This window comes from Malania oleifera, chromosome 4, assembly GCF_029873635.1.
Source record: "Malania oleifera isolate guangnan ecotype guangnan chromosome 4, ASM2987363v1, whole genome shotgun sequence".
Classification (NCBI taxonomy): domain Eukaryota; kingdom Viridiplantae; phylum Streptophyta; class Magnoliopsida; order Santalales; family Ximeniaceae; genus Malania; species Malania oleifera.
This window is the reverse complement of record NC_080420.1, coordinates 64,755,428-64,772,895: the sequence shown is the minus strand read 5'-3', so window position 1 is coordinate 64,772,895 and position 17,468 is coordinate 64,755,428. Positions and strand designations below refer to the sequence as shown.

Sequence of the window (17,468 nt, the reverse complement as noted above, 5' to 3'; positions counted from 1 at the left end):
GTAATCATGCAAGACAACTTGTTTGCTTGCATGGTCTTAGTAAGTTGTTGAGTTGTTGAAGCCTACCTTTGACTTTTGTGTTATATTTAATTTGTAATCTTGCAAGAAGTCTAAGTAAGTTGTTGAGAGTTGTTGAGTCTAATTTATAATCTTGCAAGAAGTCTTAGTAAGTTGTTGAGGGTTGTTGAGAGTTGTTGAGTTTAATTTGTAATCTTGCAAGAAGTTTTAGTAAGTTGTTGAGGGTTGTTGAGAGTGGTTTGAAGTGTCTAATGCTTTGTCTCCTAGGCTATGCCTATAAAAGCATTCTTATTGTAAGAACAAAGGATCATTGAATTGAGTAAAATCTTGAGAGTATTTTCTCTGCAGTTCTTTGAAGAATTATTCGAACTTATCGGGATTTCCCATGGCATTCACCAACGACTTATCAAACGGCTTTCCACCACCCTTTGTGGCGTCTTTCTTATACCGAGGTTCTTGTTTCGCACGAAACAACGGGTTGAGGTCGTATATACCAAGGTTCTTATTTGTCGTAAACATCGGATTGAGGTCTATCATTCAATTCTGAACGTAGAACGATCTTAGGTTCCTTGTTGTCGGATCTCGTTATTTTGGCAGGAATTCGCATCAATGTTTACCCTTCCCAATACCAGTAAAAATCCATGTTATTTTATCCTTTTAGAATGTGTTGCATTTTGTTTTGCAACCCGTAGTTTTAAATCTCGGACTGATGTAGAAACCATAAAAGGCAAAGGGTCGGTCAGATAAGTTGAACTGGTGATGTCAAAATGACAATATACATATATACACACACACACACGTAGTGTGTGTGTGTGTGTATAGAGAGAGAGAGAGAGAGAGAGAGAGAGAGAGAATATTCATATTATAACAATAATATTACACTAATCAATATCATAAAGTTCCTAGTGAGAATCGCCTATTAGCCAATTAGCAAAAAATAATTACTAACACATTTTAGATAAAACTAGTACTTCTTTCCTAAAATATTCTTGAACCTTATTATTATTAGGAGTCAAACAAATATTGAAAGATAAGAGACCAAACAGTGTTTCATTCAATTAATAATTTACGTAATTAGTTATTTGGAGTGTGTGTATAGATACATATTGATGTGCATTATTTACTTGGTAATTAAACAACTAAGTTGGTAGAGTGGTAAACTTACACCCTGAAAGAATGCTGAGGTCCCAGGTTTGAGTCAGGGTACCTCTTTCATGCTTTTGCTTTTTAGGTGCCAGGTTGACCTTCTAACAATATCCAGGTCAACACCGGTTCATGTTACTTCCAAGTTTTTGGGAGCTTGACTGGAGTGGCCTGGTGACCGAACCTGGTCAAACCCAGCCATACCAGCTGGTCTGGTCTGGGTTTTAAAACCATGCAGTATCCCTGTCTTGATCAATCCTATATCTCAGAGAAGCTATTCTAATGGTTGACACTCTTTACTGTAGGGTTTTTCAAAGATAAGAATACTAGAATCAAAAGGAAAAACCAATCTGACTACGCAGAAAGAACAACTGTATGATATTTGTTATAAACTATTCAACAGTTAGATGATTAATCTAACAAGAGAAGAGCTTGGAACTCATTGCTCACTAAAGATTAAAGCATCAAATGATTTGATTTGCATGCACAATTACAAACAAGGACAATATGCAGACCTTAATCAAGAGCACTTCAGTGATTAATATGCATGTCTGCAGAAAATTCTAGTCAAGTTCACGAAATAAAAATTACCAACATAGATGCTGCACGAACATAAAGTGATCTCTGCTTCTTCGAAACATCAGTATATTTTTTCTTTAGTGAAGCAGATGTTGAAAAATAAAAATCCATCACTGCTTCAAAACCAGCACTGGTCAATGTATTCCAAGAAGACATACTTGGAGTAACAAGAAACTTTGCTTTTGTATCATCTTCACTTGTTTGCTTCGGCTGTTCTCCAGGATTTGAGGTACTTGAACCATCCTTTAGCTTTTCCAAAGGCCTTACACCAACTGGAAGGAGGAAATTGCTCAGGTTGTTAACCACTGGTGTAGTTTTAGGGTTAGCTGTCCTTTCTTTAGCCCATTCCTTTGCTATCTGATGTCCTGGCCCCACATTCCAACCAATGAGTGTTTCCCTTTGGAAAGAAGGTGCACCTAAAAAGATGCATTTTGAAAATAGAAAAAGTATTAATTGCTTTTTCCAAAACAAAAAGTGTGAATTAATAAATACATCCTGCATATGATTTAAGTTCTAACATTAAGATCCATACACCACCTGCCCATCAAAATACAGTTAAAATATTTTTAATCTAAAAGACATCGAAAAAGGTTCACATGCTAGTGCTACCTTCAATATCTTGATCATAAATGTTGGAAGGCTCATTTCTGCCCTCTGAAAGTTGAATCCCACTTTTTTCTAATTCATCACTGCAATCACCATAAAAGAATTTTTTATGAACAGGATAGAAATTTCAATTAAAAGCAACTCTTACTGTGAAATATTAAAAATAAGGGAAAAATAACAAGACCTGAAAGAATGGATCTCATCAGAATTGCTGCTTAGTAGAGTATGGATTTCTTCAAGTTCTTTAGAGCACATATCAAAATCTTCTGGTCTACCATCCACAGAAGTTTTATTTGGTATTTCACTGGACTCAGGTGAATTTATTTTCTTAGAAAGACAAGGGTTTTCATGAGAAACATTTTCCAGAATTTTATTAGATCCTCGATCATTTCTCCTCAAAATATCAAGAACAAAGGGATAACGGTCTGCTAGTGTAGCAAATATGCTGTTCTGAGAAGTCTCTTGTTCAGTACAACTGATAACCACATGATATTTAAGCATCAGTAGTAATAAACGAAAAGGCAAAATCAAATTAAATTTCACACAACCAAATTACTTTAATAAAAAATAGCATCTAAGATTGATTAGATATTGAGACAAGGAAGTTTTAAGAAATTCTCAGTCGGAACCATAATGATTAACAATTAGGCTTTAGTTAAGAGAGATGGGGCAAGTGGAAAACAAAGCAAAAGTTCAGATATGCTTCACATGTCACAATAACTAGTTTACAGCATAAGTTAAAAACAAGTAAATGCTTCCTTTAACAAATACAAGAAGATAAACACTGGATTGCAAATAAATGGTTAATTTCTATGTACCTAGGCACTGAACACTCTAGTGGGAAGCCTATCCATATGCACAATACCCCACCAGGAGAATGTATCAGAATCTTAAATTAAATACAAAGGAGTTGGCTGACAGATATCCAATCCTGCTAAACTAAGAGGTGAGACTTCAGATACTACCACATAACGTTATCTTCTCTCTAACTATGCCATTGTAATATTTATGTTATGTTATTTATTTTCGAACTCCACCCTGGAAGCAGAAGAAAATGATAGGATAGGTAAACTTAAATTTTAAACCATGACTATAATGGAGTTGAGCGGGTTCTAGCTCTGAATAGCATAGGCCAGAAAACAAAAGACCAATGCCAAAAGCAACATTGAGGTTTCAAAATACAACTAGATTGATGGAGAAGTCAAACTATTAAGACATTTTTAGTTCCCTGTGCAGCATTATATATCTGCACCTGATATTGATTTCATACTGCAGACTGCCAACAGACTCTGCAGTTTGGGCTATTTATCAATGCTGAAATGCTCTAGCTAGCGTTAGATGTGTCATAGAGGGTGTTCTTAACAGTGAATTTCAGTGTGTTTATGCACTAAATCACTTAATTGATCTTTCTTCAAGATGGACGCTTTCAATTTGTTGTGCTCAAGTAAGTGCGCCAAAATAAATAAATAATGATGCAAGAATAAAAGATGGACGCTTTCTAGTCTTGTCGCCCGCATTTATTCTGTGGTATTTAAAAAAAATATATTTATTGTGTTCCTTATAATGGGTGTTATTTATCGTGTGTTTATCTCTCCATGTGCTGTCGGGCTGCATGTGCGGGAGAGTGTTAAAGCTTGATATACATTGTTCGCCCACAACCTAACAGCTTAAGCTTTTAGGTAAAATGGTAATCTAACAACCTCATGGACAAAACTCTCTCGTCACATCAGCAACTTGAAGTCAAGATATATGCAGCTTGGCTTTGTTTTTGGAGAAGCTGTTTTTGTGATTTGACATATCCAGCTTGGGTGCACAACCTCTTAACACTGGAACAAGGCTAGCCTTCTGCTTCCTGTGCTTGATTATACACATCTAAGCTTTGGAATTGCATTGATTGATATTGGACTAGTCAAAGATAAAGCTTGGCTGATCAAAAGTCAAGTTCTCCACAAATGAGCCTCACTCAATGGAAAATTGTTTCAATTTGGCAAAGTACATTGGCTCAATTAATTAAAAACAACGGGCTTGTTAAACGCCATCTGTCCAACAAACTGGACATATGTCTAGATACATACCAAACATCCTCTATGAAGTGAACGCACCGGGCTGCCTTTTTTTTTTTTTTTCTGTTCTTTACACGCATAGAGAAAGTGTAGATACAGTCCAAAGTTCTTCAACAGAGATTTTAGCGCCGCAAAACCTGCAGTCGTTTGTTCAACAAAATTTTGTTAATTTATTGAAAAGATAGACAACAAACATTTTTCTTGAAGTATGATTGGCGACATCAATCCATTTGACATTGAAGCTTCTACAGTCTATACTCTTATCAGCAAGCTAGGAGCACACTATGATTTCTACTATCTTCTCTACAACTATCAAATTATTGTCTGAGAGACCAGAAAACTGTGTCTGAATCAAGCTCTCTTAGCTGGTTGGCCTCAGATTTAAGAATCTCCAAAAGTTGGTATCAACAATCTTTCTTCAACCATCAAAAGTGTCACAAAGTGATTTCTCCAATATTTCATCTGAGATCCACACCAGCTTAGATAAAAGAGTTTTCAAGGGCATAGAATTAGATAATATTCTATTGTAGAAAAGAATAAAACCATTGGTCCCTATCAATATCAATTTTATTTTTTTTTTGCACGGGTCGGGTTTGGTTAGGTGGAGGTTCAATCCACCACTCAAACCAATATTCTCTAGTTTAAAAAATTCCAGGCTTGCAACTGTCTGAAAGGATATATCTAGTCCACTAGATCAATTCACTAACCAATTGCCTATATTGATGCTTGTATTCAAAATCTAAACCAACATCCCTAGACAATTTCACATTGGGATCCATAGGAGCATGATTAGCTCCCAACATTCCAGTTTCACTTAGCACGTCCAAGGTATATTTTTGCTGCAATAGATTCAATCTGTTCTTACATTGTACAATCTCTATACCAAGAAAGTAATGTAAAGTATCCATGTCCTTGATTTAAAATTTTTCTTGAAGCACTGGTGGACATGTGCAATATCGCTTTGTTCACTGCCATGGATGATGATATCATCAACACAAGCTACTAGAATACAAAACATGTCTCCTTTTTGTGGATAAAAACCAACGTTGAGAGTTGTAATGAATAGAACTAGATATAGAGACCACCATACTAAGTATGTGAACCCAAGCTCGAGGAAACTACTTAAGACCATAAATGGCCATATGCAACCTAAACATCATACTATTCTCCCCTTGACAACGTACCCAGGAAGTTGGTCCATGTATACCTCTTTGTGCAAATTTCCACACAAGGTATTCTTCATATCTAATTGGTATAAGAGCCAATCTAGATTAACTAACAAAGAGATTAATACAAGAATAGAATTTAGTCGAGCAATAGGAGAGTTCTCAAAATAATCAATACCATATGTTTGGGTGTACCTCGAGCCTTAAGTCGCTTGATATTTGAGGGTGTAGACCCAAAGACATCTAACCAACTCCTCATTGGGAGGAAGATCCACCAAGTCTCATGTCCCTCGAGTGGTCAAGGCATCCATTCCTATGTTCATTGCATGCTTCCATTGAGGCATAGCAAGCATTTCAACATGTGAGAAAGGGATAGAAACAGAGGAAATAGGCGAGGTAAAAGAACATATAGAATCGAGAAAGTGAAAAACAAGAAACATAATGACCAACAAGATAAGAAAGTAAGCACCGCTAAGTACATGTTTGGGTATATTTTGAGCAATTAGCAAATCTAGATCACATAGTGATGGCTCTCTAGATCCAAAAGTCAAGTGATGGGCAGAAGAGGCAATTGTGATGTCTATGCTTACTTTCCATTGTTCATAAACCCTTAATTGTATCTAGGTCAGTAACTGATGGATTTGGAAAAGAAATGGATGTTTTCAACAAAGGGGCAAAGCTACGAGCAAGGGGAACGAGAAATCCTGGACTCAAAGTAGATTCATCCAAGGAGGACCAACACTGGAAAAATAAAGTGTCCCCTCAAAAAAGGTAACACCTGCACTAAAGTATTTTCAGCGAATGTTGGAATCATAGCATCTCTATCCTTTTAGAGTTCTAGGGTACCCAATAAAGACTCATCCACTAGGACAAGAAGATAACTTGTCATGACTAGTATGTGCAACTGGAACAAAACATGCACATACAGAGATACGAGGCACAACAAAGAACATGGATGTTTGCAAGAACACAATAAAAGGTAATTTGTTGTTCCAGAACATAGGACGGCATCCTATGAGGTTGTAAGAAGAGAATCAGCCCAAAATGTTTTAGGAATATGCATATGAAAGACTAAAGATTGCCTATGTCAAGTCAATGTCTATTTTTCCTATTTGTTACTTTATTCAAGGGTATTTACACATGATATATGATGAGTAATCCCTTTGGCAAAGCAAGAAGATTAAAGCTCATTTTAGTTAAATTCAAGTGCATTATTAGATAAAAATTTGAATATAATGCCAAAAGGAGTTTTCTTGGTAGAATTGATTAAATACATTTATAAATTCTAACCGGTCTTTTAACAAATAGATCCACATCATACACAAAACCCTAGTGGATGGCTAGGTGCACTTGTAAAATCTTTAATTTCACCATAGAAAAAAGATAAATTAAGAGAGAAATTTCAATTCGTGTTTTGAATCTTAAAATTTAAATTTCAAGGAAATTTCATGCTTCTATTAGAGTTTTAATAAATTTCTTTGAAATTTCAAGATTTCAATAAATTTCGGATGATTTGTGGAGATTTCAACGAAAATTTTGTTAAAGGACATTACTTTCCATTTTAATTTCAAGGGTAGTGGAAAACAGAAATTTCTATGGAAAATTTTACAATTTCGTCGAAATTTAAGACCATGATCAAAACCGCCCCCAATGCACTGCAATCAGCACACACCAATGTAAGGAACGAACAGCACAGCATGGAATGACACCTTAGAACTTCAAAGATCCATAACTTACAGCACTTTAGAACTTCAAGGATCTAGAACTTCAAAAGGCAGCTTTGAGCATAGAACTGGAGTTGCAATATCCTAGGAGGAATTACTTGACCAGAAATAACAGGGAAAACCACAACAGAGCACAGCAGGCACGTAATAAACAACCTTGAAGCGACTACAGGCATTATGGAAGCAACTAGAAGTGAGTGCAAGCAAGAATAAGGAATAGAGTTATTGAATATCAATAGAAACCAACCAGCAACCAACACAAGATTGCAAGTGATCAATCACGAACACAGGCAGCATAAAAACAACATCATCATGCCACAATCGGCATGTGGAACAGCAGAACAGCAACAGCACTACAACAGAAACAGAGTATAACTGACTTCACATCAGCAAACCACCATGAAAACAGACAGCACCCTACCGAGAGTGATGATCAATGAAGTTGAGGAAGCTTTTGGAGTTAGGGCACGGATGGAAAGGAAATGGGGTTCTCGGTGTTTGTTCCTGCTGTGTTAAAAGAAGACGGGTGGCCATGTTTTCTCAAAAATTTTGTACATTGGCTAGTGACTTCCTTCCTAGTAATGATGTTGCAGGCAAAGGAATGCAGAGAGGGAATCATTCATGGAGGCACGTGTTGGCCAAGAAGAATCATATTGGTGCATGATGTGGTCATGAGATTCAAGTGGAGAAGCTTGGTTGTAGAACACCAGTAGCTAATCATCGTTGTAAGGAGGCTACAGTTTCGATGATACAGGCGGCTACTGTCAGGTCAGTGAGTACGACAGAAGCGAACGGTTTCACTCGGGGTTGAGAATGCAAAGAAGAATTGGTGGAATGGAATGGCTGCCTGATGAAAGTTTTGGACCTGGTCCAATTGTTGGAAAGGTAAGGAGGCTTGTTTATTTCCTAGATGGGCCAGTCAAGCAAACAGGACAAAAACCCAACTGTTGCTGTTTGATAATAGAAGGTTTATGCGAAAGCCCATGGTTCTAACCACTTTAGGCGAGGGCCAAGGGAGCTCTACATACAGGGGATCAAGTAATTGTGAGGCTTAGAAAGCTTTAAACAGCTATGTTCCTGAACAAAGTAATACATGCAAGGATCATCATAGCTCACATGATGTTTCTAATGGTGGCAAGGCATCTTTTACAGAAAAAAAAAAAGAGGTAAAATTAGAGAAGGGGTCATTCTGTCCAGCGGGGAAAAGAAGCTAAAGGGTGTTGATGACACTAGTGTGTAACTGGGTGTAATATATCCTCTCCTGATGGAATGTCAAGATAGTTTTCTGTGGAGGGTGCTGGCTGTGAAAGGCGTCAGGCAGAGCAGGAGTTTCAGCTTGCTGTAGGTCAGGGTAACCATTCAGAGGTGACTCATGGATCTGGAATGGCAAGGATGGCAAGAAATGCAATAAGGCTGATGATACAGAGGTGTATGACTGTCAGGACAGCAAGGCAGGAGAGGTTGTGTAAGAAAGTCCCTCAATAATAATTGAACCAATTCAGTTAGAAGAGAGGCTATTTTAATAATTATGTGGTGTAAGTAAGGGGCATTTTCTTCTTCTTTATTCTCTTCTTCTCTTCTTGTTTTCCCTTCTTCTTCTCTCCTCCATCTCTAACTTTACAACATGGTATCAGAGCATTAACTTCCTCTAAATCTGATTTATCTGAGTTTTTTCTTTTCACATTCTGTTTTTCATTTTCTTTCTTATCTTCCTCTAATCAGCTCTCAAATCTGATTTTCTGGTTAATCTGAGAGTTGTTAGGCATACTTTTCATCTCAATATCATTGTGCATCATCCTTGGTAGGGTGCTGTGTATGTTCGTGGTGATTTGCTGAGGTGAAGTGATGCTCAGTTTCTCGTGTTCTGCTGTCGCTGTGTGTTTCTGTTCATTGGTTGACTGTGGCATGATAATGCTGTGTGCTCACGATTGATTGCAGCAATCTTGTATCAGTTGATGTGGTTTTGACTGATGTTCAATGATTTTATTTCCTGTTCTTGCGGGCACTCACCTCCAGTTGCTGCCAGCAATCATACCTGAAGATACCAGGTTGTTTATCAAGTGCTGGCGGTGCTAGTTGTGGTCTGCCCACTTCTGCATGGTCAAGTAATTCCTAACTTATGTTCCATGGTCAGAGCAGTCCTCTTTGAAGTTCTGCAGTTCTGTTCTGTATTTGTGTGTGATGCCGGATTAGAGAGAGTTGCTTTGTTGTTCATTCGCAACACTGGTGTGAGCTTATTGTAGCATATTGGGGGTGTTTTTCATGGCCTCTACATAGACAACTTTGACTGATAATGATTATGTACGAATCATAGCCATCAAATTGGTTCGATCCTCCAACTACCTTCTGCAGTCCCAGGTAGTACAAGTGCATATTAATGCAAAAGGAAAGTCCAAATATTTGCTACATTCTTCTTTATCTCCAGACATCAAGGATTATGAAGATTGGATGAAAGACAATGACATATAGATTATGTGGTTCTTGAATAGCATGGAACCACAAATTGCTGAGAATGTGATGTTTCATAGAACAGCCAATGCCGTATGGGATGATCTCTATGAAATCTTTCCACAAGGTAAGAATCAAACTCATGCTTCTGACCCATATGAGAAGTTTTTCAAATATGACCAAGAAGGTAGGTCCATTAGTGAGTATTACAACAGGAACTCAACATCTATCAACCAGTTAGTTCTGACATTGGGATGGTTAAGAGGCAAAGAGCAGAGTTCTTGGCTGCCAACTTTTTAGATGGGTCAACTCCAGAGCTCCAACCCATTTGCGATATTATTTGTGCTGGTGAAATACCATCTGCAAGATGAAGCATATGCTAGAATCTAATGGATCGCCAAAGATGGCTCTCAGTCTTCTTCTAAAGCATCTTCACGTGATAGTTCAGCCATGGTTAGCACTATGTTTTACCATGTTTTGAAAACATGCTGGAGGATGATGACATGGTTTGGATGGCGGCCGTAGAAAAAGTAGTGTATCAAGACAAAGAGTTCGTAGTGGCAGTTTTTGTATTTGCCAACAACGTGGCAATGGCAATCATACTATTGATCGATGTTGGAATCCTCATGGAAAACTACTTAGGCCATTAAGTTTCTTGCAAAGGGTGATTCTACCGTTGACACTTCAAATGCATTTAGCCACTCCATTGTGAAGTTGAGTACATCATTTACTGTCTCCCCGGAAGAGTATAACAATCTTGTCCGTTTGATTCAATAGCTTCAAACCCAATATTCTACATTAATGCTACTGTGACCCATTTAGGTACATCCAAGCTTCTTGCCTCTTCATCCTCCACACCATGGGTTATTGACTCTAATGCTTCCTCTTATTTACTCTTGGTAATGGTTTAGTCACGCCGGTTACTGGTTGTGGCAATATTCTTTCGTTTCCTTCTATTCCTATTCCTTTTGTGTTATATGTGCTTAAATTTCCTTTGAACCTATCATCAGTTAGTCAATTAACTAAATCTCATAATTGTTCCATGAGCGTCTTTCCTTCTCATTATGTTATTCATGATCTCCAAACAAAAAAGAGGATTGGAGGAGGCTTTGAGAAGGATTGTCTGTATTATTTCAATGGTTATGGTGGTGGTAAATCTAGTTCTTGCTATACGACTTCTTCAATTTCTATCCATGGTGTTTCTTTGGATCAATGGCATTCTTGTTTGGGTCATCCACCGCTTCAAAAAAACTACAAGAAGTTTTTCCTAGGTACAAGTCTATTCCTCATATTGAGTTTAATTTGTGTCAATTAGGAAACCATACTAGGAGATCTTTTCCCTCTAGAGTCAAGCCTCGTAGTAAATCATTATTTTCTCTTTTTCATTTAGAGTCTAGTCAAGAATTTGACTAGCCATCGATATTTTTTCTTTTTTTGGATCATTTTTTGTGTATGACCTGGATCTTTCAATTAAACGAGAGATTTGAATTTCTTAATGTATAAACTCAATTCTATAAGGAAATAAAAACATGCATTGGCATTAATATTCAAAATTTTCAATCTAATAATGCACTTGAATTTGTTCAAAATGAGCTTTGGTTTTTTGCTTGGCCAAAGGAGTTATTCAAACATAGTGTGTGCATACTGCTTAACAGAAAGGAGTAGTTGAATGAAAAAATAGACATTAACTTAACATAGCACACTCTCTACTCTTTCATATGCATGTTCCTAAATCCCTATGGACTGATGCTCTTCTTACATCATGTTTTCTACTTGAAAAGATACTCTCCAATGTTCTAGGGGGACAAATTCCCTTCTCTATCGTGTACCTAAAAGCATCCATGTTTTATGTTTTACTTTGTGCCTTTAGATACCCTTTTTTTTGTAACTTTTGTTCACGTTCCACATATATGTTAGGACAAATTCTCTCACCACATTGTTAAATGTGTCTTTGTTGGATGCTAAAAAACTTAGAAAGGATATAGACGTTAAGATCCTCGCATTTGCAGGAAATATGTTAGTGCAAATGTTAAATTCTTTGAGAGGGCACCTTATTTCTCTATGCTGGTCCTCATTACCTCCTATCCCTACCTTTATCTGTCTTGAGAAAACTTTTGCTCCTCTAATTCCATTAATTATTAACCCAAAGAAACAACTGAGGGTTTATGAATGGCGAAATAGATATAGAAATGGATGCCTATACCACTTGGGGGACATGGAATTTGGTAAATCTTCCTCGTGGTAGGGAGTTGGCTAGGTTTCGTTGGGTATACACCATCAAATATCTTCCAAAGGGCTTTATAGAATGAATTAAGGCTCAATTGGTTGGGAAGGGGTACACTCGAGCATATGGTATTGATTATTTTGAGACCTTTTCTCCCGTTGCTAGATTAAGTTTTGTTTGTGTATTGATCTCATTGGCAATTAATTTTGATTGACCCTTGAACCAATTGGATGTAAAGAATGCCTTCTTTTATGGAGATTTGCAGGAAGAGGTGTGCACAAAGCAACCTACTAGATATTTTGCTCAAGGGGAGGATGGTAAGGTATATAGGTTGCATAAGGCCATTTATGGTCTTAAGTAGTCTCCTTGAGCCTAGTTTGACAAATTTAATGAGGTGGTCTCAACAATTGGCTTCATTTAGTGCTACTTTGATCATTCGGTCTTTGTCTGCAAAACAAGACAAGTGTGGTGCTTCTAGAAGTTTATGTTGATGATATCATCATCACTGGCAGTGAACAAAGCATGGTTGTGGATGTCAAGTAGTGACTTCAAGAAGTTTCCAATCAAGGACTTGGGTACTTTGCGTTACTTTCCTAATATTGAGATTTTACGGTGCAAGAGAGGGCTGAACCTATCTCATTGAAAATACACCTTTGACTTTCTAAGTGAAACTGGTACGTGGGAAACTAAATTGGTTGATACTCCTATGGGTCCAAACGTGAAGCTGTTTAGGAATATTGGACCTAACTTTGAAGACAAATGTTGACATAGGCAAGTGGTTGGGAAGTTTATAAACTTGATTGTCACTAGACTTGACATCTCTTTGCTATGGGGGTGGTGAGTTAGTTTATGGAAAAGCCAAATAACCACATTGGGATGCGTATCTCAAAGGCTCTCCTAGTAGGTTTTGATATATAAATGTAACAGAAATTGTGAGATCATGAGATATTTTGATGCAGGTTGGGCTGGCTCAGTTGATGGTCGAAGGCTTGCCACTGGATAATGTACACATGTGGGAGGGAATCTTGTTACCTGGCAAAGCAAGACACAAACTACTGTAGCTAGATCTAGTGCTGAAAGTGAATAGCAAGCTATGGCTCATACTAGGAGTAAGCTTATGTGGTTGAAGTCTCTTATGTTAGAGATGAGATTCTAAAAATCCATAGATATGCTTTGTGATAATGAAGCTGCCATTTATATTGCTAGCAACCCAGTGTTTCACGAGAGGACGAAACACATTAAAGTTGATTGTCACTAAGGGGTGTGTTGAAGAAGGTTGTGAGGACTCTATTTGACAAATCTGTGGATCAGTTCGGTGATGTATTCACGAAGGCTTTATTTGAGCCTTCTTTTTGTAGTAATCGCAACAAGCTAGGGTTAGGTAATATTTATGCACCTATAGCTTGAGGGGGAGTGTTAGAAGTGATAAGCTATATTAGTAGATGTATGGTGTAAGTAGGGGTATTTTTATTACTTGAAGGGTTTTATTTTCAATAATATACGAGGGCAGAACTAGAGCTGAACACAATGCTCCAAGAAACTGCAGATTCTTTCTTTCTCTTGCTTCCTTCTCTTCTTATCTTCATCTCTTCTTTTCTTCTTCTCTCCTCCATCTCCAACTTTACAACAATTTCAAATGTGCAGGTAAGTAAACTCTTAAAAAGAGATTCTGTATGGGAATTTTCATGTTGAGTCATATTAGAATTGTTCTAAGCTAAGATTAGAGAATAATAATGGGGGAAGTCATATAAAGGAAAAGAAATGGAAAGATATTTCGGAAAATGAAGTGAGCATGAAAGTGATTTTCTTTGTGATAGCGGTTTATTATTGGATGAATTCCATGAACATATGTTTCTGATTCTTTTGTATTACTTGGGGATATTTCTCATGTGCCTCTTCCATTGGAAGGATTAGAGGGCATATCTATTTTTGTGGATGGTTTGGGAGAAGAGTTGGCAGTGAATAATCAATGTAGGAATGGAACTTCACCCATCCCAGAGGAGGATGTTGGTGCAAAGGACATTGAAACTCAAAAGCTGATGGAGAAGATGGATTTGAGGCTGGCTGATCCTGGAGGAATGTAATTCGCTTGGATGGTGCCAAAAGTTAAACAAAAGACAGGACAACTTGAATTAGCAAATTTGCAGCACTATGTCAACTATGATGGAAAGGTTTAAAGAGGTGTTTCCTTATTTAGAGCTTGTCAGATTTTCTCGTCCTTCTCTGTTTTCTTTTTTCTTTTTCTTTTTTTTAACGGATCTCCTAGGTTGTAATTTCATTTCTCTCTTTCTTAATACGTTACTTTTTCTATCAAGATTCAAGACAAAATGGTTTTTTCCTTTGATAGCAAAAGAAGAGATTTTATTAGAAAGAAGAATTTACAAAGAGGAGAATAAGACATCTCCCCAAAAAAATCAGGGAAAATCCATACAAAAGAAAGAAACTCAAAACACAAAAATATATTTTGAAATATCATAGCAGAAAATTTCTCCAGTCTCTTAGAATTTCCAAAAAGCTTGCTTCCTTAAAGCAACCAGAGGCAATGCACCATAAAGAAGACAAATAGCGAATCTTCTCCCAAACCAGCTACCTGCTAAATTTTATCCCTGAAAAAGTCCGTGCATTTCTCTCCAACCATAAACCCCACAGCACTGCAAAAATTCCACATTCCCAAAGAGCAGTCATCCTTTTTCCTTCCAAAACCCTCAAATGAGATAACCAACATTCCATAAACTGTCGTTGGAGAAACCCAAGCTTCCCAACATGCCAAATAAAGATGCTCCAAGAAAAATCAGTGTAAGAACAAGTGAGGTGTCAACTCACAATCCAAATAACAAAGAACACAAACATCTGGAGATAACGCCTTCAATAGTCTTCAAATTTGCAACAGATAATTAGTATTGAGTCTGCTAAGCACAGTTAACCAAATGAAAGCCTTAATCTTTGGGGGCGCTTTAGCCTTCCAAATAAATGAAAATAGAGGGAAACAAGAATTGGAACAGGTAAAAAACTCAAAAAAGTATTCACAAGAATAAACCTTTGAAAGATCCAAAGCCCAAGACCGGGTATCCCTATCTGAAGAAAGATGACTATAATTCAATAACGACAAGAAGGAGGAAAGTCCTATCATCTCTCGATCGTTAAGAGATCTTCTAAAATGAAAGTTCCAAGAAACCAGAGGGCAACCTGAATTGACACAAAACAAAAAAAGATATCATATTATCTTGTCTTGAGCTCAATCAGAAGAGGCGAGGAAAATATATGGATAGAACATCATTCCTTAACCACGGATCTTTCGAAAAACGAATCTAAGAACCCCTCCCCACAACAAAATTAATGTGAGTGAATAAGGGATAAATCTGAGAAATAGATTTCCATGACTCTCTGAAGAACCTTGCAAACTAACAATGGTATCCCACCCATTCATATCCAAACCATGCTTACTTTTAATCACTTTATGCTAAAGGGAATGATCTTGTAATGGAAAACACCACAACCATTTAGCCAGGAGAGCAATGTTTTTAGACACCAAATTTTCAAGACCCAGCCCTCCCACTCATTTTGGCCTACAAACCTCCTCCCACCTAACTAAATGATCCCGAAAACTCGCAACTCCTGACCATGAGAAATCTCTCATTATTTTCTTAATCTTATTCGCAAATCCCACTAGGATTTTAAAAATTGACAAATAACATAAGGAAATGCTAGATGAACAAGCCTCGATAAGGGTAATTCTGCCCCCAAGGGGAAAAAGTGCCCCCCTTCCAACCATCGTATTTCTTGGCCACTCTTTCCACCACTGAATGCTCAAAATCCATGAATCTAGGATTGCCCCAAAAAGGGACTCCTAAATAATTCAAAAGCTACTCTAACAAACCACACCCCACCTCTGAAGCCTGCTCCCTAACACAGCCCCATCCACAGCCCTATCCCAGCCCTCCCTTTTACCAACCTATAATCCACAGCCCTATCCACCATTCTACTCAACATATCAGCTACTAGGACAAATAGAAATGGTGAGTGGGTCTCCTTGTCTAATGCCTCTAGAAGCCCAAAACTCCCGATTCACAATAATGGAAAACCTTACAATGGATAAACAATGCTTTGAACCACTAACGCCACCACTCACCAAAACCCTTTCTCAGAAAAATATTGTCCTAACAACTCCAACTAACTCTCGTAAGCCTTCTCAAAATCTAAATTGAATATGAAACCCCTCTTCTTCCTTCTTTGAATATCCTCCACCACCTTATTGGCCACCAAAATGGTGTCCACTATTTTTCTACCCACGCAAAAGCTATCTTAGTTGTTCAAACGGTCTTATCAAGCACCTCACACAGCCTATTAGCTAAAACTTCGGTGATAATATTGTAAACACTGGAGACTAGGCTAATAGGTCTATATTCCTCTACATCAATAGACCTTGATTTCTTAGGCACTAGGGTAATAAAAGTAGAGATTATGCTCTTACTTAGGATCCCATTCCCATAAAATTCATGTAAGACTTTAAGAAAATCGTCCTTAATAGTATGCAACAATCTAGGAAAAAAGCTAGATTAAAACCATCTAGACCCGAAGCCTTATCCTTATCCATCCCAAATACTACCCCCCTCACCTCCACCTTAAAAGGTCTTTCTAGCCAAAGCATTTGATCTCTGGAGATGGGATTTCACTCTAAACCATCAACCATCAGTCTACAACCCTATTCTTCTAAATAAAGATTTTCGAATAAATCAGAGATATCATAAGTTATTCAATTAGGATCATTAATAATTCTCCCTCCTCAAACCTCTAACTCTCTAATCAAAATTTTCCTCATCTTACCATTAGCTAACCCATAGAAGAACCCAATAATCTCCTTCTATAATCCATTTAAATTTGGTCTTTTGTCTCCAACTCCTCATTTCCTTAAAGGCCATCTCTTCCGAATCATTTTTTAAAGAAATTCTTTTGGTCTCCTCACTCTCTGAAAGGTTAGTCTCCTATTTCTTTTTGTCCATATCCAACTCACTTAAGATATTGACTTTTCCAATTCTAACATCTTCAAACACCTCTTCATTCAAAATTTTTAGATTCTCCTTCAAGCGTTTCAACTTCCCCATAAACCTAAACCCTTCCCAACCCCTCCTTATGTCCTCTTCCCATGAACAGGCTCACTAAAGGCTTAAAATAAGCATGGTCCAACCACATATTCTCAAACCTAAAAGGAATAGGACCCGATGAAACCCTCCTATATTCCAACATAATAGGGAAATAATTAGAAGTAGGTATCGGGAGATCAGCTTGAGTAAGGTTTAGGAAGTCATCCTCCCAATCACTACAAACAAAATATGTCCAATCTACCAGCAACCTCCATGGATCAAGTAAAAGAAGCGTTGCTCAAAGGAATATGTCTCATATCACACTCCCTACTAAGCGAATCAAATTGCTGCATACTAGCATTACACCTGTCTCTCCTTGTCTTCTCTCCCACAAACCTAACCACATTAAAATCCCC

At 37.5% G+C, this 17,468-nt stretch overlaps 1 protein-coding gene across 6 annotated transcripts in view; it reads right to left on the bottom strand.

The window, feature by feature from the left end:
• The window catches only part of LOC131154314 (protein ACCUMULATION AND REPLICATION OF CHLOROPLASTS 3, chloroplastic), a 120,101-nt gene that overhangs the window by 30,683 nt on the left and 71,950 nt on the right, over window positions 1-17,468 (bottom strand). For all 6 annotated transcript variants that reach the window (XR_009136418.1, XR_009136419.1, XM_058107003.1 and 3 more), the window contains 3 exons: window positions 2,531-2,821; window positions 2,350-2,429; window positions 1,753-2,156 (listed from right to left, as the gene is read on the bottom strand). Coding sequence is in view for 4 of the 6 variants with exons in the window: in XM_058107003.1 (XP_057962986.1) it covers window positions 1,753-2,156; window positions 2,350-2,429; window positions 2,531-2,821 (775 nt within the window). In the remaining 2 variants the exon portion in view is untranslated. The remainder of the gene's footprint in view (window positions 1-1,752; window positions 2,157-2,349; window positions 2,430-2,530; window positions 2,822-17,468) is intronic.